This window comes from Anabrus simplex, chromosome 7, assembly GCF_040414725.1.
Source record: "Anabrus simplex isolate iqAnaSimp1 chromosome 7, ASM4041472v1, whole genome shotgun sequence".
Taxonomy (NCBI): Eukaryota; Metazoa; Arthropoda; class Insecta; order Orthoptera; family Tettigoniidae; genus Anabrus; species Anabrus simplex.
In genome coordinates, this window is record NC_090271.1 from 322,874,234 (window position 1) to 322,899,650 (window position 25,417).

The window sequence follows — 25,417 nt, forward strand, 5'->3', positions numbered from 1 at the left end:
TAGATTATAAAAAGAGATGTCCTCATTTCAGCAGATTATATTTTGAACAATTTACTGTATATCAGATTGATAAAGTTTTAACATGCAAAGCATCCTAGCAACTGTGTTTCTTTTTTGCAGGTGCAGCTCATATAAAGATAATGGATCTGAGTAGAGGTAGGTGACAGCACCTTCATCATATCAGGAAGCAGGCAAATCATTTATTTGCAGGAGATAAGCTGAGAACAAGGGCAGATAAGAAAGATAATTCAGTGTTTGAAGACCTGGGATATGAGATAATCTATAGTGAGGCAGGGCTGTCAATCTTAAGTTGTATTAGTTTTTAAGTCATCTGTTTTGTATCAGCTTTTTTTTTTTGACAGCACTTAAGACTGTCAAATTCTGGGACATGGCACATACTTCTGTAAGTGTGATCTATCAATCTTGTTTATTAAAAGGTAGATATCAACTTCTGATATCAGCAAATAACTTCTTGTCCTTGCCAGTTTGTCTTAGAAGTATGCAAGAAAACACATTAATCAAAAAAGAACAGGTGCTTAAGGGCAATATTTTGAATTTAGTAGTGCAAAACGTAGGTTAAGTGTTGTGAGTTATAGTGTTTCATTATAGTTGTGTGTTTTTAGAGCAGTCATGTCTGGATTAAACCATCCTCAAAAGATGAGTTTGACGTTCCTATTGGAGTTAAAATCGTGACATCAGATGGCAAGAAGACAATTGTCAAAGATGATGATGGAAAGGTAAGTAATGAAATTACGTTTATACTTTTGTTTTATGGCTTGTAAATTTTGGTTGTCTCACCAATTATTATGTCTTTGCTGGCAATATATAGTCTTCTGGTACGGGCTAGAATCAATTTTTACTTTCATTGACCTGTCTCAGTCTCATCCTTGGCTTTGACAATATGAAAGTGACTGAGGTATGAGCGATGCTAATAATACAATTCCTTATGCAGCGAGTCCCTGCTATGAATGGTGTGAAAATGTCTCTCATATGGTCAGTTGTTGCGTGCATTTCAGTGGGCTTGGCATACAGATTATATAATAGCAACTTCTGGCTTGGTGAGGAAAGCAATGGGAAACTACCTTGCTCCTCATTTCCCTAGTACACCTCTTCAGTGATGCCTAGGCCATCTGTGACAGCTGTTGGCAGAGCTGTGGAGGATCACATCAGCCTTCAGACTGAATACCCAACATACATACACCAATTATGCAATTATCTTCATATTGGTCTGTATTGATACAATTACAATAGGTAGGTATAAGGATTGAACCTAATCAATACATATTTATATGTAACTATTTATGTATATCACATTGTGGGACTGACTAGTTTCAATCATAAATGATAATCCTCAGCCACTTACACTATAACTAAAAATTGACAAAGCATTAGACTCTGTAGGGGCTGCCTGGCTGAGATGGGTAAAGGCGTGCTCGGTTCACCCGGAAGGACGTGGGTTCGAATCCCCGTCAGGAAGTCATAAAATTTAAGAAACGAGATTTCCACTTCCGGAGGTGCACATGGACCTAAGGTTCACTCAGCCTATGCCAAAAATGAGTACCAGGTTAATTCCTGGGGCAAAGGCGGCCGGGCGTAGACCTTACCACTCTACCCCACCAAGTGTCGTGGTTACGGATAAAGCCTTTACCTTCCACCCCTCCAAGGGCCTTCATGGCCTGTACGTAGATTACTTTGCTTTGCTTTTTATTAGACTCTGTATGTATACATAAGACAATGACAAAACTTATACATTAAAAATTTGTGATATGTAGAGTCCTGCACGGATGCAGATATCTGCGCATTTCAATTAAGTTAGTGTCTTGGCGGATGAAAACTGTATAAAAGTGCAGATAATTTTGTTGCTAATTTCTAAATAATGAAGTTTATTCATTTTCACTCAGGTATACTCTTATTTTTGCTTGTGGTTAGGTGACGCCTGACAGTGGCATGGGAGAATGGTGATATATAAAGAGCCTTGAGACCATAAAGCTGTATATCTGACCGTAACCTAACTGGCTCCTGCCCACAATTAATGGAGGTGCCAGGTATCATACATACATACATACATACATACATACATACATACATACATACATTATCATTATAGACTGTTATGCCTTTCAGCGTTCAGTCTGCAAGCCTCTGAGAATTTACTAAACGTCGCCACAATCCTCGATTTGCAACCAGTGTTGTGGCCTCATTTAGTTCTATATCTCTTATCTTTAAATCGTTAGAAACAGAGTCTAACCATCGTCGTCTTGGTCTCCCTCTACTTCTCTTACCCTCCATAACAGAGTCCATTATTCTCCTAGGTAACCTATCCTCCTCCATTCGCCTCACATGACCCCACCACCGAAGCCGGTTTATGCGTACAGCTTCATCCATCGAGTTCATTCCTAAATTAGCCTTTATCTCCTCATTCCGAGTTCCCTCCTGTCATTGTTCCCACCTGTTTGTACCAGCAATCATTCTTGCTACTTTCATGTCTGTTACTTCTATCTTATGAATAAGATATCCAGAGTCCACCCAGCTTTCGCTCCCATAAAGCAAAGTTGGTCTGAAAACAGACCGATGTAAAGATAGTTTCGTCTGGGAGCTGACTTCCTTCTTACAGAATACTGCTGATCGCAACTGTGAGCTCACTGCATTAGCTTTACTACACCTTGATTCAATCTCACTTACTATATTACCATCCTGGGAAAACACACAACCTAAATACTTGAAATTATCGACCTGTTCTAGCTTTGTATCACCAATCTCACATTCAATTCTATTGGATTTCTTACCTACTGACATCAATTTAGTCTTCGAGAGGCTAATTTTCATACCATACTCATTGCACCTATTTTCAAGTTCCAAGATGTTAGACTGCAGGCTTTCGGCACAGTCTGCCATTAAGACCAAGTCGTCAGCATAGGCCAGGCTGCTTACTACATTTTCACCTAACTGAATCCCTCCCTGCCATTTTATACCTTTCAGCATATGATCCATGTAAACTACAAACAGCAAAGGTGAAAGATTACAGCCTTGTCTAACTCCTGTAAGTACCCTGAACCAAGAACTCATTCTACCATCAATTCTCACTGAAGCCGAATTGTCAACATAAATGCCTTTGATTGATTTTTACAATCTACCTTTAATTCCGTAGTCCCCCAGTATAGCGAACATCTTTTCCCTCAGTACCCTGTCATATGCTTTCTCTAGATCTACGAAACATAAACACAACTGCCTATTCCTCTCGTAGCATTTTTCAATTACCTGGCGCATACTGAAAATCTGATCCTGACAGCCTCTCTGTGGTCTGAAACCACACTGGTTTTCATCCAAATTCCTCTCAACGACTGATCGCACCCTCCCTTCCAAGATGCCTGTGAATACTTTGCCTGGTATTCTAATCAATGAGATACCTCGATAGTTGTTGCAATCCTTCCTGTTCCCTTGCTTATAGATAGGTGCAATTACTGCTTTTGTCCAATCTGAAGGTACCTTACCAACACTCCACGCTAATTTGACTACTCTATGAAGCCATTTCATCTTTGCCTTCCCACTATACTTCACCATTTCAGGTCTAATTTCATCTATTCCTGCTGCCTTATGACAATGGAGTTTATTTACTATCCTTTCCACTTCCTCAAGCATAATTTCACCAACATCATTTTCCTCCTCCCCATGAGCTTGACTGTTTGCAACACCACCATGATTTCCTTTTACATTGAGAAGATGTTCAAAATATTCCCTCCACCTCTCCAGTGATTCCCTGGGATCTGTTATGAGTTCACCTGAATTACTCAAAACACTGTTCATTTCCTTTTTCCCTCCCTTCCTAAGATTCTTTATTACTGTCCAGAAAGGTTTCCCTGCTGCTTGACCTAGCCTTTCCAGGTTATTACCAAAATCTTCCCAAGACTTCTTTTTGGATTCAACAACTATTTGTTTCGCTCTGTTTCTTTCATCTACGTACCAATCCCTGTCTGCCTCGGCCCTTGTTTGGAGCCATTTCTGATAAGCCTTCTTTTTACGTTTACAGGCTGCTCTCATTTCATCATTCCACCAAGATGTTCACCTTTTCCCATCTTTACACACAGTTGTTCCTAGGCATTCCCTTGCTGTTTCTACTACAGCATCCCTGTATGCCACCCATTCACTTTCTATATTCTGAACCTGCTTACTGTCTACTGTTCGAAACTTCTCACTAATCATATCCATGTACTTCTGTCTAATTTCCTCGTCCTGGAGATTTTCTACCCTTATTCGTTTGCAGACAGATTTCACTTTCTCTACCCTAGGTCTAGAGATAATGGTCTGTATCATCGAAAAATCCCCGAAAAACTCGTACATTCCTAAAGGATTTCCTGAATTCAAAGTCTGTTAAGATATAGTCTATTATGGATCTGGTGCCCCTAGCCTCCCATGTGTAGCGGTGAATAGCCTTATGCTTGAAGAATGTATTCGTAACAGCTAAACCCATACTAGCACAGAAGTCCAGCAAATGCTTCCCATTCCCATTAGCTTCCATATCTTCCCCACATTTACCAATCACCCTTTCGTATCCTTTAGGTCTATTCCCAACTCTCGCATTGAAATCGCCCATTAGCACTATTCTATCCTTGCTGTTGACCCTGACCACGATGTCACTCAATGCTTCATAAAACTTGTCAACTTCATCCTCATCTGCACCCTCACATGGTGAATACACGGACACAATTCTTGTCCTAATTCCTCCCACTGACAAATCTACCCACATCATTCGCTCACTTACATGCCTAACAAAAACTATGTTGCGTGCAATGGTATTCCTGATAAAGAGCCCTACCCCAGACTCTGCCCTTCCCTTTCTAACACCCGTCAAGTACAATTTATAGTCTCCTATCTCTTCCTCCTTATCTCCCCTTACCCGAATATCACTTACTCCTAGCACATCCAGATGCATCCTCTTTGTTGACTCAGCAAGTTCTACCTTCTTTCTTCCATAAGCCCCATTAATATTGATAGCTCCCCATCGAATTCCATTTCATTCGCCAAGTTGTTTCCAAGGAGTCCCTCGCCTGTCAAATGGGAGTGGGACTCCATTACTCCCATAGATCCGAGGCTTGCTTAAAGTGTTCTGAGCTCGGTAAATTCATGAAGCAGGATGCTGCCCTACTTGCACATAGTCCAAGTGAGGATCTCTCCTCTAATGGGTTATGGACCACCGGTGAATTGTGTAGTCCTAGCCGCCTGAGCACAAGGAGGGCCACGACTCAGAATATGTCCGAGATGCCCACTCCCATTCCATAGCAACTGGTATCCCGACTCTCAGGACCACTTACTAGGCCACTCAGCCGTTGCCCATGGTTCACGAACTAGGACGTGACTACAGTAACCCACAAACATGAACCATGCCAGGTATCAGGCCGACTGTATTATGTTAACAGATCTACCCATTTCAATATCTTGGGTGTAATATACTGTAGTTAAATATATGCAGTATCGGCGGATAACCATTCGCGGATGAGGGTGCGGATGAAGGAAGTGCGGATGCGGATAATGTTTTGTATATCCATGCAGGGCTCTAGTGATATGCTCATGAGTTGTGTTAGTTGTGTTGTGTTGTTTGATGTATCTTAAAAAAGTAAAATTTGTGCACTTTCCAGAGACTCAACTAATTAAATGGGATGAATTTGACATTCATCAAAATACTTTTTTATCCAATGTGAATGTCAGTAGAAGTAATTTTAATTTAAAGTATTTATGCCTGTAGTGTCATCACCGATGCAAATTTTACTCTTTTTTTTTTTTTTTTTTTTTACTTTTTTTTTTTTAAGGCACAACACAACTCATGATCATAGCACCCAGTTTGTAATGTATAAATTCTGTCATTGTTTTATGTATACATAGAGAGTGTAATGCTTTGTTAATTTTTAGTTATAAGTGGCTGAGGATTATCATTATATGATTGAAACTAGTCCCACAATTATGATATATATATAAAACTAGTCTCATATAAATGAATATGTATTGATTAGGTGGAATCCTTATGTCTATCTGCTATAACTGTAATAACCTCCAAGTCAATTAATACAAATTCATCATATGACTTTATGTTTTTCTGAATGTAGATTTTGAATTTATGTGAGAAATCAAGTTCAGTAGAACTTGGTTAATTTAAAGATTTTAAATCTGAATTTGCAAATAATTCAAACTTTTCTCACAGTCCAGTACGGCACAGCATTAACAAATTATGTTTAATTTGAACATGTAATTCAAAGTAAAAATACCATTTTAGAAATCCTAGACTTTGAAAAACTGATGTTTAAGGATGAAGGAACGCTGCCTGAGTGGAGGTGTAGAATCCTGCTAGGGCTGGGAACAGAATTTCATTTGTTGCAATTGTAAGAACAGTTTCAAGCTCTTGGCCACCTGAGAGTATGTTTTTGAATAGTCTTCTCGGTAGTGAATTTTGAGTTTTGGTAACCAGGAAAATCTGTTCCACATGGAGTTGATTGATAGCTCTCAGCAGATGGAATGAGACATTCCACTGGCTACTAAAATTTTGGCAGGTGTACTACGGGGATACTTGTTAAAATACCCATTATTAATTATGAAAATTGGCTTTTTATGATAAAGTGCCATGTACACTTTTATGATCTGTTGTTGTTTTGCAATCTTCCACTTTAATTGCAACTCAAGGAACCACTGAAAAAGTAGGGACCATTTTGAAATCGGGATTTGGTCAGTGGCGGCTCATACAAAATTTTCAGGAGGTTCATAACATTTTTGTTCACGTTTTAAATGTATCAAAGCATGCAAATTAGTAAAAAAAATCATGCTTAAATAATTTCACTAAAAGTTCTTTGTACAGTTCCTTCTCCACCCATAATATGGTAGAACCCTTAAAACTGAGGATACATTTTAAATGAGACTAATCTGTGAGTGTGTAATAGAACTAAATTTACTACTACTGCTACTAAAATATTTTCATTCCATACGCTGGTGGGGAAAAGCGAGCCTCCCAGAGGGTAACATCTTCTGTCAGGCCAGGAGATGTGTTGTGGTGATGGTGAGAGGGGATCGGCTGTAGCCTATAAAAGGAAATGTCCCAACATTCGTCTTAGTGAAAAGAATGGATAGCCATGGGAAATCATTCATAGGACAGCCGACGGTGGAACCAGGCCACGGCCTCTCAAATGCAGGGCTGAAAAGCCGAGGCCACTGTTAACCAAAGCTACTCTGCTCGGTGAAAGTAAAATTCACAACAACTTTGCTACAATGCTGTATTGCAGTGAATATTAAAGAATGCAAGCACTATTCTTGTTTTTTACCTAGCACGAAATTCACTTAAGTGTACTGTTGTATACAAGAAGCACAATATACATAACACAACTTAAAAGTTTTATTTTCTTGCAATCTTTCGCACAATACACAAAATAAATGAACTTGAGGCTTGCTTCTTATTTGGAGCACACACTAAATAATACAGTGAGTAAGTTTGCTGTTTGAATAAGACGTATTTACATTTATACAATTTTGTCCCATTATGTACAATTATGACGATGTAGAATGTCACTAACATATGACTTGTCTCTGATAGCTGATAGCTATCTGATGTCTGGAAGTCTGGTTTCTCGATCAGAGTTCAGTCTGCCTATTCAGTCCACATTTTCAAGAGGGGTACCTCCATGTCTGGCTTACGGCGTAGAGCTGATCGTTGGACAGAGCTGACTGCCTGCAGCGGCAGAATCGGGGTTCCAATTTATACCGACTGGCTGACATCATAAGTCATGAGTCAGTGCGCTAGCTGGACACACACGCACATTCCGGGAGCTTCGATGCGAGAGCGGGTTGCATAGCTGCAAGGCGGAGGACACTACAACATATACCAACAAGCATAAAAAGTTATGCATTACTTACCACGTTTACCGATACTCAAATTAATTTAACTTGAAACTATTCCCTAACCACAACATAAAGCAAACTTCTATACATACATGAAAATGTTGTAGATCCACCTATTCAAACTTCATTTATTCAGTTAGTAGTACATGTTTCATCCAAATGTTGGACATCTTCAGCTACCATATATTGTAAAATACTAAAACATTTCCAATTAAAACATTACAGGGTTAAATTAGGGAAATCCTAACTTCCCCATTGGGCATTAGATACACTGTAGATTAACCAAACAAAACAAAATGAAAATGTCTAGTCATAATGCTCCATTATTATACTAGACGTAAAGCAGCTTCAAACGTTCCCCCTCCAGGGTCACGGTAGAATTGGAGTCTAACAACATTAAGAAATTAAGACGAAGCTCCCTTCTCAAAAAGTGACTGGCAATCAGCTTCAAAGTTCCGCATTAAACTCAATTTAGGGCACATTAAGCAAGTTCGAAATAAATAACAGCCTACCTGAAAGGAGTGAATGAAATGAGTATTCAGCAGTAATAAGAACAGTGTCAAGAAGCCATTTATTTTTCAAAAAACCTTTTAACTGGAAGACAAATAGATATTTTTAGTGTAACAGAGTTGAAATTTTTAACAGCTATTCTAATGAATAAATATATTTTTTAAGCAGGCTAACTATGTATCATCCTATCTCATTTCATTAACCCATTAACCCTCACATTGTTTTAACATCATTTTAATTTAATTTTATATTCAAATTAGTCTTTAATAGGAACAATGTACCTGAAAATAATGTATTCAGAAACTTAGCGATTCACCTAAGCTTAACAACAGCTGAAGATGTTCTCAAGTGAGAACGAAACATGTACTGTTTATAATTAATAATTTGCTAAAAAGCAAATAAAAAGTATTTAAAAGGTGGAAGATTTTCAATTATTATAACTCTCTGTGATTAGAATTTGATACAGAAAATGAAGCTGATTACTTGCAATCTGAGTGGCTCAGCCGGTTGAGGCGCTGGCCTTCTGACCCCAACTTGGCAGGTTCGATCCTGGCTCAGTCCGGTGGTATTTGAAGGTGCTCAAATACGTCAGCCTCATGTCGGTAGATTTCTTGACACGTAAAAGAACTCCTGTGGGACTAAATTCCAGCACCTCAGCGTCTCCAGAAACCATCAAAGAAGTTAGTGGGACGTAAAACAAATAACATTATTATTAACTTAACATTTAATAGCTTATACACATTTTGAATGCCCCTTTCCTCTAGTAAACCAACATCTGAACACCCAAACAACAGAAGCACACCATCAACATAGAATATTGTTCAACAGAAGGAGATAAACAATGACATTTCAGCAGTCCTCATTAAATTTTTAATTAACAATTCAACACAAGTTCTTGAGTAGAATTACGACATGAAGTTAATGTCTTTCTGTGCTAGGCACACTATCAACACGGAATATTGCTCAACAGATGAAGATGGTCTAATGACATTTCAATAGCCTCATTTAGTTGGTCTCTAATAAACTGTTCAACATAGGTGCTCAAGTAGAACTACGACATAAATACGTCTTTCTGGGCTAGTTAAAAAAAAAACTTTATTCACTACTTTTGAATAAGACTATGTCAAGTACACATACCGAGGTCCAACATTACGAAAATTGGCACAGTGTTGGAATGCATTTCCTGATTATTTTGTATATAATCATTTGCATGTTCTATACCCATTTTCATCATTTTGTAACAGTATCTTTAAACTTTCATTTCATATTCAACATTGGCTCTAGGTCATCAATATTGTTAATTCTCTCTTGTACCTAAATCAAGCTACTCATATAATGATGGCTTTTTTAAGTGAAGGTTTTTAATGTATTCAATTTTGTAGTAGATTTTATATCAATTTTAACCAGGAACCTGATATGGTTTGAGGTAATGATACGACTGATGATGCCCCATAGGAAAGGGCAAAACATGTTCCAGCTCTCATTTTAATGAGGATTTAACTCTAACATTAACCTTTTGAGTTGTATTGAATAGGTGAAAGAGAAATACATTTCTTACATTTATTATGTTAGCAATGCTCAGCATTAATATGGACTAAGTAACAAAAATCTCAATTCATGATCTCTGTTATCAAAGTCTGTTATCAAAGACATAAATGATCAGAAATTGTATTCTCTTTAACTTTTCTTATGTAGTACTTTTTGATAGGACCAATGACATAGGTATTTAAAAATTAAATTTAGGCCTCTTCCCCTAAACTACCATTTTGTGCAGCTTTTATAAAATTAATTATTGCCTAGACTGTAGCGCCTTATTCCCTGACTTAACATACCGATTTTTATTAAATTCTGTTCACCCATTTTCCCGTGATTCGGTGGTGATGTGGACTTAGCAACAAAAATCAAAATTCATGAATTGCTCAGTTATCATAGCCAGTACTGTAAAAATGCATAAAGCATAAATGATCAGAAATTTAATTCTATATAAATTTCGTTATGTAATATTTATCGACAGGACCATTAATAACACAGATATTTGAGAATTACATTTTAGGCCTTCCCCTAAACTACCACTTCACTCAGCGTGAATAAATTATTTATACCTTAGTTTGTAGTGGCTCATTCCCTGACTTTGCAGACCAATTTTCATTAAATTCTGTTGTGCCATTTTCTTGTGATGCCTTTACTTACATACAGACAAACAGACAGACAGAGATGATAGAAAATTAAAAAGTGCATTTCCTTGTTACTGTGGACACAGCCAATACAAAAATACAATTCCTTTTAAATTCTAAGCAATGTACAGAAAACTCTTATTTTATATATACAAGGGTTGGAACTTAAATAGTGGCAACACTGCTGTGAAGACGCTATGCAACGGAATCTAATATTGTCACTAATAGCACACGTTGGTTACATACCTACAGTACCTTACCTCAGAGCAAATGGACTCGCCCTTCCCACATCACCTGCATGTGCACAAGTGAGAGAAACACAGTCACATGTGAGCTAGCGATCTAACGTAACGTTGTCACTATGTTTTCCAAACAGGAACAACGGAGTTGGATCAAAATTGAATGTGCCAGAGGTCGTACAGCACAACAGTGTCATCAGGTCTTCAAGAGGCTTGCAAGGAATCTACATCACCTTACAGAGCAGTGGCATGTTGGGTAAAAGCCTCAACAATGGTCAGCAAACTGTGGCGGACATTCATCGCGCAGGTGGTTCTACCAGTGAAGAAGAAGTGCATGCTCTTGCCACGTTAATGGACAGTGATTGAAACCAGACAATTCGTGAGCATTCACTTCAGAACTGTTGCAGAGATTTGACAGGCAGTAGACTGCTCCATTTGTACCATCAAAAAAAAACAGGCTCTGCTAAAGGTATACTACGACTTCCACATCGCTGGCAATGGGTTATACACAATGTTGATGACTACATTGATGGACAGTAAAGGTTGCTAACATGTAACTCTTTTGTGTCTGTTGTAAATAAATAGTTGCCACTATTTAAGTTCCAACCTTCGTATATATGAGGAGGGATCAAGTATAAGCGGGATTTATTTTTTATTTAAATTAATTTATTGAAAAACACAAGGCAATTACAATTTATTTTTCCACATAGTTTTCTGCTTTGGAAATGCATTTGTCCCAGCGTATGGGCAGCTTTTTGATGCCGACATCATAAAAAGAACAGGCTCATGCCAGCCAGTTGCACACGAAGTCTTCCACACTCTCATCATCTTTAAATCATTGCCCTTCTATAGCTTCTTTAAGCAGTCCAAACAAATGGAAGTTGCAGGGCGATGTCGGGGCTGTTAGGAGGATGATCAAGTGTAGTACACTGCATTTCCTGTAGCTTGGAGACAGTTAGAGCTCCAATATGGGGCCACGCATTGTCGTGGAGGGGGATGACCTGTTGAATCGGTTGGTCTCGTCTTTTGCACCTTCTTCAAGAGCTCGCAGTAGTAAGCAGCATTGATTTTGCGTTGCTCATTCAAGTCGATCGTCGTTAATAATGTTTTTGTCTGTAATGCTGGTCCGAGGACCGCGATTGTGTTGCTGATTTTCCACATGTTCTTGTCCTTCCTTGAACTTTTTATGCCAGGCAAACACACGCATCCTTGACAATGTTTGATCACCGAACTGTGCAGTCAATCTATGGCAAATTTCCGCTTCTGCAACTCCTTCACAAGCAAGAAATTTTATAATTATGCATTGCGCAGTGGAGGGGTGCACCTGTTGCTCCGAATTATGAGCATTACTGATGAAATGGTGGGAAATATCTAACAGCACACACTCCCCAACCCTAACGGTCCCACCTAAGCATAGCAGAAGCGCGAGGCCAGTTCTACCAACTGTTGATGTTCAGGAACAAAACTCTCGATTATATTTGATTGACCTTCGTAGATGTTGCACCTCATGATATTTGCTTTAATTACTTCTTTAAAATATTTTATTGGAGCTCCAATAACACATTTACCCAGTAATAGGTCAGAATATTTTGTTTGGGAAGGCAGTTGTTATGTAATCTACATCTAAGTTCAAAAAATAGAGTAACTTAGTGGTAGTGCAATCTATTGATATCAGAACACAGATTCACATGTTAGCTGAGATTATTTCTGAGTTGTGGAAGATAAACTTGGCTGAACTTTGACAAATACTTGACATTGACACATTTTGTTTCAGGAATTTGTGGTCTCATCAGGCCAGATCATCCGGGCGATGCATGAATCCTCCATAACAGGAGTCGAGGATATGATAACCTTAGTTGACTTGGAAGAATACACTATTTTGAGGAACCTGCATATGCGCTTCAATAAGGACTTAGTTTATGTAAGGAAGAGAAAAGTTTTAGTCTAAGGAATAATTCTTACCTCAGCAATGAACTCGGATGTTTTTTGTTATAACACTTGTATATTTCTTCAATGAATTTTCCAGACATACACTGGTTCTATACTGGTTGCTGTAAATCCTTACCAAGTATTGCCTATATATACTGGTAAAGAGCTGGAAGCATATCGTAATCACAAGATGGGAGAACTTCCACCACACATCTTTGCTATTGGAGATAATAGTTTCACTGACATGAAACGTTTCAAGCATAACCAGTGTATTGTTATCAGGTATGAACTGAATAAATTCAATATTATATTTATTGAAAATAAGAGAATAATTGGAAAACTTTATTGATGGTATAAACATCCAGCAAGCACAATAATTAAACATATCTATTAAATAGAAGAATATGAATTTTCTTAAGAAAGAAAAGTATATTGTAAAATATAAGTGTATTCCACTTACTACTGTACAATTGGATTTTTTATGTATAGTATATCCCCAATTATCCATCACCCATGGGACTGGACAGCATCGGACCCTAGATAAGGTCAGATAATAAGAGAATGAAAGAAAACTTTATACAAACATCAAAACATGTACCGTAAATATATATAGATTGGTTTTCTAAACACTGGACACAGAAGCACATATACTCTTGTAATGATCTTTGCCTCTAAGGCAAGGGGTAACTCACTCCTTGATAAAATAAATGAAAATCGCAAACTGCCAGTCACCATGCCAATGGACTTGTATTCAAGATGCTGGCCCCTTATTTTACAGGTAGCAAGCCTGCCTCTCATGCAGAGGCCCTGGCTTTGATTCCCAGCCAGGTCAGGGATTTTTACCAGGCTCTGTCGAGGTCAGCTCAGCCTATGGCAGAAGAATTGTGAAGCTATTGGACAGCAAAATGGCAGCCCGGGTCTAGAAAGTCAAGAATAATAGCTGAGAGGATCTGTCACACTTAGCACATGTCTAAACTTCATAAAATACTTGAAATAATTAATTGAAATGTCCGTAGTATGGGCGCCAGAGTTCACCAAAATGGATCCTTCGAATTTAGATAGCGCATGATAAACTTTATATCCCAGGGAGTGTACATAATGCTGTGTACTGGTACATCTACTTCAGGCCTTACCTAACCTTCTGAAAATGGCTAAATAGGTAGGAAATGCACCTAGGTTCATCAATAACTCCACTGATTCTAAAATATCTAACTATATTCTTAATAAAATCCGTGCATGAGCACCTCGTCAACGCACCAAAATACACTTATAATACACAAGCAAAAGATTGCTAGAAGACTCCATATTTACAACAACAACAATGAAAACAGTGGGAAAACGAAAGCGAGAACTAAGCTACTATTTGTAGTTAGTTCGTTGAACAGTGTACATATATGTATATAAGAACCCTTCATTGTCTCTGTATCAACACGACTTGCCAATTCTCAAAATCGGCATTTATAACATCACACAGATACTGTACCTCGTACTACTGTGTTCACAGACTTTAACACTTGTTGTAAAGATATATACATTTGAGCAACACACGCTTGTCAAACCTGAACATAAATTATGGAAAGTCTGAGATAGCTTTTACCAACATATAATGCCAGGCCGCCATAAGTGCTACAATATTTAATTTGTCGATCAGCCACTTTCCACGAACATTTGAAGTCCAGTCCAGTCCAGTATAGTGCAGCAGTCTCACTCCAGTACCGTGTATCAGCACTACTTCATTCCCGTACAGTGTCAGTTGTCTTTTTCTTCCGCTGTGGTGTTGCCGTATATAAAGACCTCAGGTCTCACGTGATTCGCCGAGATTGATCCTTGCCAGCCAGTCGTGAGTGATCCTCTTGTCAAGACCATGCCCTGAACTACTTCTTGCTCCCAAGACATAAACAAACTCTCGGGTGTTTTACATGAGTCATAGAACTTTCCTAGTACAACAACAAGCTCAACTCATCAGACTGGGGTGTCCGCATGCGTCATACAAATTACCAGAGTCCAATATAGCAATGTTTTCCCAGTACAAAACAAATTACTCGTACTACATATGTAGATATCTCCCAGCTTACAAATATAAATGACAAAATATACAAATGAAATACTGATGATGATGATGATGATGATGATGATAATAATAATAATAATAATAATAATAATAATAATAATAATAATAATAATAATAATAATAATAATAAATCAAATACTGACAATAATATCTCTCACTTCTACATATAGTGCAAGGGTGTGATATATGTACTATCACACACTTCATAGTCTAAGGCCAATCAGGGCTTTAACACCTGAGTTCTTTGTTTTTTACATTTAAGCCATTATATTGTACTTATAATTTAACTAAGGTAGCACATAACAAACCACAGTGCAGTATGTATTTGATTGAAGAACATAGATTTATTTGAAATAAACTGTCAATGTATTACATCGTGTACATATTGAAGAGATGTTAAGTACAGAAAAAAAATGGCCAACCAGACACCAGTGGGATCCAAACCCACAACCTCCCAATTTTGTGCCAGTTGATCTATCCAATTGAGTTATGATGGCCTAGGTCATATTTGTTCTGTTGGAAAGGATCTAAGCTACATGTCTGGCACTACCGTCATCACACTGTAAAGTGTGTGCAAATCGCCCGTTGTAGCCAGTGGTGTGGAATGACATTAGTAGATGAATAAGCTTAAGTGGAGCTGTTAAAAGTAGAAAAGATGATAATATGAAGATAAAGTTAGAATTCAAGAGGACAAATTGAGGAAAATATTTATTTATAGGATGAGGAGTAAGAGATAGGAAGAAATTAGCAAGGAAAATTTTCAGCGTTTCCAAGTTCTTTGAAAATGTTTCAGGAAAGGCGAGGTAAACAAATTATCAGGAATCTGCAACCTGAATGATAACCCTAAATGCAAATCATTGATTGATTGAAGGATATGTAAAAAAAACCTACTACAAATCATTAGTGTCATAGGTAATTATGAAGTGTTACATTGAATGTGTTTTAGCTTGTGAACAGTACCAATATTTCTTCAAAACTTACTACAGCATTACAGACCTATGTATGACTACTCATACACTGTTTCCTCATTGATAAATTCAGTAGTTTCACCTTCAGTTATGTCATTTCCATTCTTAAGGTTCTTGTAAAATTCATGGTAAACAGGAGGAGTCGGTTGGAAAAGTTTCTGTAGGACATTGTACATAGTTGATACAGTGGCTGCTGGGGTACCTGGGATTGTATGCAATCACAGGGCTTGCTTATTGACCCCTTCATCTTTTATTACTTTTATCTGCTCACCTTGGTAACCATACTTTTCAATAATATCAGGTTCACTTTTACTTACAAAGATGGAAGTAGTACCCCTTGACAATTACCACAGTACCTATGACTGACTTTTTTGGTGCACAAGGCTTTTTTTGCAACAGGGATAGATCTTTCACATTCTCCTTTTCCCTACAAACCATCTGAAATGTCTTCTTCTTTCTCGCCTTTGCAATTAGGTCGCATCATTGGTCAGGAATATACAGATATTGGGTGTGACATTTTTCCTTTTCATTGACACCAAAGTCACAATTGAAAGCCATGTGCATGTGCCAATATAAAGAACCAATATTATTGGTAATACTATCAAGAATACCTGACTTCAGCAAGTAAACCCCGGAGACACAATAAGGAATTTCTTATTTGTCCTGCACAAAAATATGACCAGTCAATGAGATTATATCTTGTATCAATAAGCTCAGGAATGGCCTAAAGAAAATCAATTTCACTTGCACCTCTGGAGGTACAGTCTTCTGACCAGACACACAAAGCTGCTGTTAACAGAAGACAGTCTCTGGTTGACACCGAGGTGTCACATTTAATCGTCTTCTCCCCCCCCCCCCCCTAACGTTTTTGGACTTGGGGCTAATCCCTGTGGAAATTAGTGTCTTTCTACCTCAATTTTCTGTGTATTCAGTTCGCTGAATTTGTTATCTCCTTCTTGTTTTATGATTCACTACCACTTTATGGTAGGGCTCTGGTCTGAGTAACGACCTGATCTAAAGGACTCCTTGTACGTACTGACATCTGTGCAGAGAACTGGTACTACGATGCTCAGCTTCTTGACCAATGAGAGCTCGTCTCGGACAGCTTGTTGAAGCTCGCTCGAAGCGAGAGACTCATTCTTGTGCTGGCGTCTGGTTGGTAATGGACGTGTGTAGTAGGTGCCTCGTGAAGGTGAAGATTTTACTTGGAACAATGGAGAACGGCTGAATACTACATGTGCGAGGGCTCTCCTCCTAGCCCTCAACATGAGGTGATACCTCATTCATTGTGAAAACGTCCACAGACTGTATGTATTTTATTTAAGTCTATCCATCTGCGTTTGGGAACCAGAGTATTAAATGGCGACGCGGCGTGGCTTCAAGCTTCTGTTCTATTTTCGATATTGATAAAACCAAAAAAAAGTAAACTGTACGGACGTGTGAGACGTGTCTTAGACTCTAATGGTTAAAATTTGTTCACTCTCGGCTAAATTTTAATGATATGTTTTCAAAAAACTTGGGTAGTATGTCATTCAAGGGCATATTCATTTAATCACGTGCTATTATGGTCATGTAAACTTGTAACGTTGTTCTGGGCGTATGGTTAATTTCATTCTAAATTGTTCAAGAGGAAAAAGGAATACGATAGAATTCTAATTTTTACTCTACTGTTAAGCTCATCACAATTTGGTCTAACTTGAACTACTTAGCCCTAACCAAGAGCCGGTTTGTTTATTTAATTTTTGCGGTCCGGTTTTATATTTTCTTCCGTCTTGGTCCGTACTACCTAAATAGTTGCCGTTTTTTGCCTCGTTCCTGGTTTCCTTTCGGTGTGTATCTTTGATTTTGCGTTGTTTTGAGCGTGGGCCTGTTACCATGACAACGTATGTTGTACGGTGTTTGTTAATGAAAACATTTCCGTTGATGAAGGATTTTGGTTCCTTGTTTGCCTTCCTGGGCTTGATTACCTGCGTTTCCTTTCTATTTTATTGAATGTTTTGTGCTTCCCCTTTTTGGGTACCTTTGTTTTGTATTTTCCTAATTCAATTTATATTTTTAACTTCTCCCTGCGCGTAGTGTTTAAGCGTATTTTCTTTCTGGGCTCCTGGTAAGACCTGTCCTTGAGTAGGACTAGGTGGTTCATGTGATTTTTGGTAGTTTATAGACTGATTCTTTATTTTGAGCAGATACTATTTTCATTATTACATTACTTCTAGTATAGTGGGGCCCCCTAATATCTTTTAAATATGATTAATTTATTTTCTTGGTAATAATTCTATTTCATGTTAATTACTAGTCTTTCTATTTTACTACGTGGGCGTTTTCTTATTACTAATTGGAAGGTTTAACTTTTCTCTAATAAATTCTTCTTACCTTGCATGAAAACACTGGTGTTGTTCTTTCAAATGAATTACTCATCTGATACTGGATTTTTATTTTACTTGGTTTGATGTGTCACCCACTTCTTCTTGTGGTAAGTAATTTACTGATTTTATGGTTACGTTTTGTGGGTGCCTAGTTACGCTTCCTGACCTACTTTTGTGTACTCTGACTCTTGGTGTGTTCTATTTTATTTCTTGTTGTTTTATACCTTGCTGGCCTTACCGTAGTGTTCTGAGTTTGACTACGTTCGGGTCATGGTTTTTTTTTTTTTTTTTTTCAGCATCCTCATTGGAAAGATGTTCCGTCTTGACAGGATTACTTTCATAATTTTGTGCAGTAAATGCAACACAAACTTTACTGGAATTTTAAACTCAATGTTAAACTCAGAGTGAAAATATCTCAGTACACATTTACTGTCAAAGGCAGTCAGTTTCAACATACTTACATTTATACAGACGATAGATACATTTCCTTCATAGAATGCACACTTGGGATGTGCACGTGCTCTGCTGTAATGTGGAAATTATTGTAATGTAAGTGTTTCCTAATCTCTTCTTTTTTCCTCATTTCTGATTTTGTGTGGCTGGTTTGTATGCCTATCTCACCAATTTTGTAGTGGTGTGAAGGTTGCTGTGTTTGGAGAACTTGGCAAGATATTCATGTTCTTACTTGCACAGCGAAATAATAACCAATGTATAAATATCCCACAGGAAACAGTTGTAAGAAGCAAAGGAATACTACTAATGAGCCTGATTATAAACCAATAATAATTGTAACTGTAACATTATATGGCCATTTAAGGTACAGTACCAGCATTTGCCTGGTGTGAAATTGGAAAACCATGGAAAACAATCTTCAGGACTGCCGACAGTAGGGTTCGAACACACTATCTCTCGGATGCAAGCTCAGCTAAGCATCTCAAACTGCACGGTCAACTCACCTGGTCAATTATACAAAATTCAGCTTTTCTATGCTTTCAATATTTCTTCATCCTCTCAGATGCTGATATCCTTTCTTCAGTTGAGAACACTCTACCTTTTGCCCTTTCATTAATTTTGGTTTATAGTCTCACATGTGAGTCAGTGAGAATCTATTTGGTCTGTTTTGTTCTTGAGACCATTTAGTGTTATTTGTGGTTCATTAATATCATTCTTAATTTCTGTGATCCATTTAATCCTGGTATTGCTATTTATGAATAGTCTGGATGCACTTTGCTTTTTTTTTATAAGTCTTTGTACATTTTCAGGTTTACCCAAAAAGGTAAGTATTTTGTCTGTTGTAGTCCCCCATAGCATAGTACTCCATACATAGAGCGTGTCTTTCTGTTCATTAAGGTTGCTGTGTTTGGCATACTGACTTGGGCATCCCATTCACTCTATTCTTTTTTTAACATGTGCTTGTGTCATCCACTTCCATATTGCTGCCCTTTAGTTCTACAACTTGTTCATTATTCTTCACCAACTCTTGGAGCTTTCTTAATCATGATTATAGCAACTTAATTTTGTTCAACATCAACAGCATTTGACTCTCATTATGGACTTCATACTCAGGCTGGCTGGGATATGCCGCTCTTTCACTGGGGTGGAGCATGACAAGCAGTTGTGCAGAACAAAACAGGTTACTCAGTTTGTTACTAAATTGCAGCTAGTATATTTCTCGTAAAAAAAGAAGAGAAAGAAAAGAAGAAAAGATGCTGACAGAAATTGGGATCTGCCATTTTTCCACTCCTGTACTCATTAATCATTCTCCTCCAAATTCTTAAGCAATATTTGCAGGGTTTCTAGCTTTCTGAGCCCAATTTGGCAGGTTCAGTCCCAAATCAGTTCAGTGATGTACTCTTTCCGTATATTACCTTACCAGAATTTAATGGTCAAGAACAGTAAACAAGGGCATATCAACTTCAAATATGAACATATATTCATCTGAATTGTGGAACACTCATCCACTAGTGAAATTCTCATCAGTTTCAAAACAGGTTATAATAAGAAATATAAATAATATTGAAAATTAGCTTCTCATTTTGCTCCATCAGTGATACATGTGACATCTATAAGTTGAAAATATACACTTCTCTCACATTCTCCCCCTGTGGCTGGGGGTGGTAGAATAACACCCACAGTATCCCCTGCCTGCTGTAAGAATTGACTAAAAGGGGCCTCAGGGGCTCTCAAATTTGGAGCATGGTTTGGTGACCATGAGGCCCTTAGCTGAGTCCTGGCATTGCTTCCACTTACTTGTGTCAGGCTTCTCACTTTCATCTATCCTATCTGGCCTCCCTTGGTCAACTCTTGTTCTTTCCTGGCCCCGGCGGTATTAGAGCACTCAAGGTCTAGGGAGTCTTTCCTTTTCATGCCCTTTGTGGCCCTTGTCTTTCTTTGACTGATACCTTCATTTTTCAAAGTGTCGGATCCCTTCCATTTTTTTCCTGTGATTAGTGTTATGTAGAGAATGGTTGCCTAGTTGTACTTCCTCTTAAAACAATAATCACTACCACTCTCACACATTCTGGAAAAATGGCAATCACACCAATCTGAAACCAGGAGAACTAGGAGGCAAATCCAATATTTATGGCTCACTGTAATGTTTATTATTAATATAGGAAGATATGTATTTACTTTCAAGACAAATGACACAATGGTAACAATTAGATGTACTGAAATTTTAAATGTTCAAATTACTATTTTTTGTGGCAGTGGAGAGAGTGGAGCTGGAAAGACAGAAAGCACCAAGTTAATTCTTCAGTACCTAGCTGCCATTAGTGGGAAGCATTCATGGATTGAGCAACAGATTCTTGAAGCTAATCCTGTTTTGGAAGGTGAGTACAAATGTTGATTCCATAATAATATTTATTTCTGAAATATGAATCATATTGTCTTCAATAAACTGACTTCATTTGAGATTCTGCTTGATTTTATATGTTTATCCAACCCTTGTCCCATTTATTTATGGGGTCGGGTATGAGGTGAGATGAATCTCTCGTGGCGGGTTTTTATGACCAGATGCCCTTCCTGACATCAACCTCATCAGAGGAGTTAATGAGATGAAATGAATGACGTGATATATGATAGTAGGGAGAGGGTGAAACCTGGTGCCGGCACATAGCCTACTCCTGTCGAATACCACCAAGGGATCTGCTCAAGGCTTAACGTCGCCATCCGACGACGAATCACTATCAACAGCATCATATGCTCTCACTCCATATGAACACTATGGAAAGGTTTGGAATTTAATCCAGGCTTTTGGCATGCAATCTAGTGATTAGAAATTGTATACCACCACCTTCCCTACCCTGCCAGCCAACATTCTGATGGCGAAAATTTTTTCGACCAACAGGACTCAAACCGGCTAACCTCGGTGTCAGACCATTTGGACTTCAGCACGTTAACAATCACGGCTACCAGGTGGCCTTTGATTTTATATAAACCTACAAAATAAAGTAAAGAGATTCAGAAATTACAGATTGTCTAAACTGTCATGAAAAAGAAGATAGAGTTTTGCAGGGTTTCTAGCTTTCAGAACCCAGTTTGATAGGTTCAGTCCCAGGTCAGTTCAACATATTGTTGTCTGTTAGAATAATCAGCTAGGATTAACATATGTGCTTTTTGGATATGAAATGCATACTTTTCATACCCTTGTGGAAATTGTACTTTCCTACCCGTGTTAGGCAACAGCTAGCCATAAAATCCCCGGCTCTTGAAAATATCCGAGAACAGAAACTTTATCTACAGCAAACTCCCAATTATTCAGGTGTGAATTGTCCAGTTTGTGGATTATCCATATGTAGTTTGGCGATTTAAAAATATAAAAATCTGTAGCATGATGTATTGTATTCTGTTATAATTAGGATGAATGTTTTAGTTTAGAATTCACTGTTATGCATGTAACTCACATTTTAATGCCGAAAGACGATATGGGCATCATTCCTACCATCAGTTGTCCTTGACATATTTTCCGTTTTTTTTCCCATTTTAACTTCAGGCGAATGCCACGACTCTAACTTCGTAACATGTCTGTAGCCGATTTCCTTTCTGTATCTTTTCTGGTTGTGAAAATGATGAGAAATGATGAGAACATTTGCAAGTAGTTAAATAGCGATCCTAGGAAACAGGACTTGAGCAGCTATGTCGTGCAGATATAGTGAACAAAGTGTCTTTGGTAGAGGAGGGGAGCAAAGATGAGACGATTGAGTAACGTGTTATCACTCACACCAAAGCAGTGAAATGCGTTGATCTGTTACTAGAGTATGCAGGACAAAATTCATTTAACTATACTGATGTTTTGACTCCCCAGAAAATGAGGATGGTTGTCAGGAAAAATATGTATGAAAAACAAAAATGGAAAAATTGGACGATTATATCCCAAAAGTGAACTGAAAGCAAGTCACACAAAATTCAGGGTGCTTTTAAATTTAATTTTATAAAAATAAGTTGTCAGTTTCTGGTGAAAACATGGAAGTAATCCAGTGGACTTTCAAATGTGATACTTAGCATGTTCTGTAAATAAGTAAATTTGCAGCTTCCGATAAGAATACTGTATGTTTATTTTGGTTATCCATGTTTTTCTTTTATCCATACAGTCTTGGGTCCAAGAGTTTGCTGTATTCTGTTCTCCAGCATATACCTTCAAAACTTAAAGTATAACCTGGTGTTTTCACAATAAATACATATATGCAGGTGATTCATCCTTAGGAATGTTTCTGGATGTAACTTAACCAGTCAGATCGAACAACAATACTTCATCCAACAGCAAAGAGCCTTTAAAAAACCTCAATCTGAAATTCACTGTAAAATGGCACCATAAGTTAATTCCCAATTGTCTTCATATCTTGCTTTTAGGAATCCATTTTGGAATATGTCACAATTTCTTTTCCACATGTTATCAGTCAGAACACCTTAGTTTGTGAAAATGAGGAAAATTCAGTTCTATTAACATGTCATTATTATCACGATATCCACAAATACCCGCCTCTGCTAATATATTTTTTAAATTCACAGTTATGATACAGTCCAGTAACTTTGCCTACCTTTTACAACATGCTTCCTTCTAGAACATAAAATTTCTTATGCCCTCTTTATCCTTCCTTCCTTCCTTCCTTCCTTCCTTCCTTCCTTCCTTCCTTCCTTCCTTCCTTCCTTCCTTCCTTCTCACTATCCATACTTTGCACGAAAATTGGCTCACGAGATCTTCTGTTTAGGCCCATGTATGTTGTTGTTGTTGTTGTTGTTGTTATTATTATTATTATTATTATTATTATTATTATTATTATTATTATTATTATTATTATTGAATAAAGATGATTGAAAAACAAGAAAGAAAAATCCTCAGGAAAATCTTAGGACTAAAGTGCAAAAATGATTGAGCCATTGTCCTTTACGTAACATGAAGAACATCTCTGATTTTTTTTTTTCAGTATAATTAAGATACGGTAGGAAGTGACTGCACAATTTATGTCATCCAGGAGATAGTGGGTTCAACTCCACTGTGCAACCCTGAAGATGATTTTCCATAGTTTTGCATTTTCACACCAGCCATTGTCACCATAAGACCTGTCTGTTTCAGTGCGATGTAAAGCAAATAGTAATGCAAAAAAAAAAATAATAAAGGTATCTTTTGTAAAACCTCATTAGAACGTTCCTCATTAACATATTTTCCCACTTAGCATGTCATAAATTTGAAGGCCCGACTCTCATCTATTAAATCAATATAAAAATACCTCGCTTATCGCGTCACGAATTTTCGCTATTACCGCTTACTACGATCACATTTTTCCTAGCCGTGAAAATGTTGTTTGTCTTCCCTTGTGAAAGAAACATGATTTCCAACTTGGGTAAGAGCGGTCGTCACAGTTGTGTGATTATGGAAAAAGGCCTTAAATTTCCGAACTTCACAGGATAAGTTGCATTTTCGAGGAGCAAGCCATTAGCCTTAGGAATGTCCAGTTTTGCTTGCTGGTTAGTAGCGAGATTGCTCAATAACACAGTGAGCATATTTGTGCTTGTATATCACATTCCTTTCAGAAGTTAAAAATTTATTTTGTGTTGAGTGGCACAGTGAAGTATAGCGAATATTTGTTGCGTGATACGGTAGCCAATATCTGGAATAGAAACATATAAACATACCTATCCCATCATGAATTTTTTCTATTACTGCTTAGCATGAGTACAATCACGTTTTTCCTAATTGGCAATGTTATTTGTCATACCTTATGAAAGAAACTTTATATCCAACTCGGTAAGAACCATCGCCACAGTTGCATGACTACAGGAAAAGGCCTTGAATTCCCGAACTTCACAGGATAAGTTGCACCTTCATGGAGCAAGCTGTTAGCTTCAGTAATGTTCAGGTTTGCTTGCCGGTTAGCAGCAAAATTGTTGAATAACACAGTGAGCCCATTTGTGCTTGTATTTTGCATTCCTTTCTGAAGTGAGAAATTTATTTTGTGTTGAGTGGTACAGTGAAGTATAGTGAAAATTTATTGTGCGGTACGGTAGCCTGTAACATAATCATGTGAAATTGTCTAGCGTGGTGTATATTTGTCTTGTGATAGCCTAGTTATGGATACGGAAAAAATTGTGAAATTCCTTACTAATGAAGACAAAATTAAAATCTCTCAGAAATTGAGCTGGTGTCCGCAGATTAAAGCATACAGAGGTCACAAATGTTGAACCAAGACCACCACCGTCTCAATCCTATATACTGCCTGCTCTATGCTATGCGGTTAACATGCTTCTCAGCGTGAGCTCTTAGTGTCACGAACCTCCGCTAGGGGCGCCAGCTAACACACCCAACTTATCTCCGTACCCATGTTATTGTGTTCTAGTGCATTTGCATCGAGCATTTGTGTGTGTGTCTCTGGTTGTAAAATGATTAAGTGTTGTGTTCCTCTCTGTATATCAAAGCAGGAAATCCAAATTCTTCAAGTGTGAGGATTCCTGTTATCCCCCCAAGTAAAGAAATTTGGGAAAATTGGCTTAACGCTATATCAAGGCAAGGATCAACCAAGGGTAGACAATGGATTTCATCCAATTATTCTCGTGTTTGTAGCCTGAATTTTAGAGATGGAGATAAAATATAAGACTAAAAGAAAAATATATTGAAGCCAGAGAGCGTGTCTAGTCGGTCTTCGAATTATCCTCATTACCTTCAAACCAGAAAAAATAGCTCCACGAAAGACCAGACAGTGACAAGATATTTCTTCGGAAGAAATCTGCGATGAAACAAGCTTTTCAACTGCAGGAAATACACTGGATGACGAGTACGAAATTCATT

General features: G+C 37.8%; 1 protein-coding gene across 1 annotated transcript in view; it reads left to right on the top strand.

Moving 5' to 3' along the window:
* The first annotated feature begins 263 nt into the window (after positions 1-263).
* The window catches only part of LOC136877616 (myosin-VIIa), a 267,052-nt gene continuing 241,898 nt past the window's right edge, over positions 264-25,417 (top strand). The window contains exons 1-5 of the mRNA XM_068228687.1: positions 264-403; positions 624-737; positions 12,573-12,719; positions 12,825-13,009; positions 20,842-20,963. Of these exons, the coding sequence (XP_068084788.1) occupies positions 389-403; positions 624-737; positions 12,573-12,719; positions 12,825-13,009; positions 20,842-20,963 (583 nt within the window). The 5' untranslated portion in view covers positions 264-388. The remainder of the gene's footprint in view (positions 404-623; positions 738-12,572; positions 12,720-12,824; positions 13,010-20,841; positions 20,964-25,417) is intronic.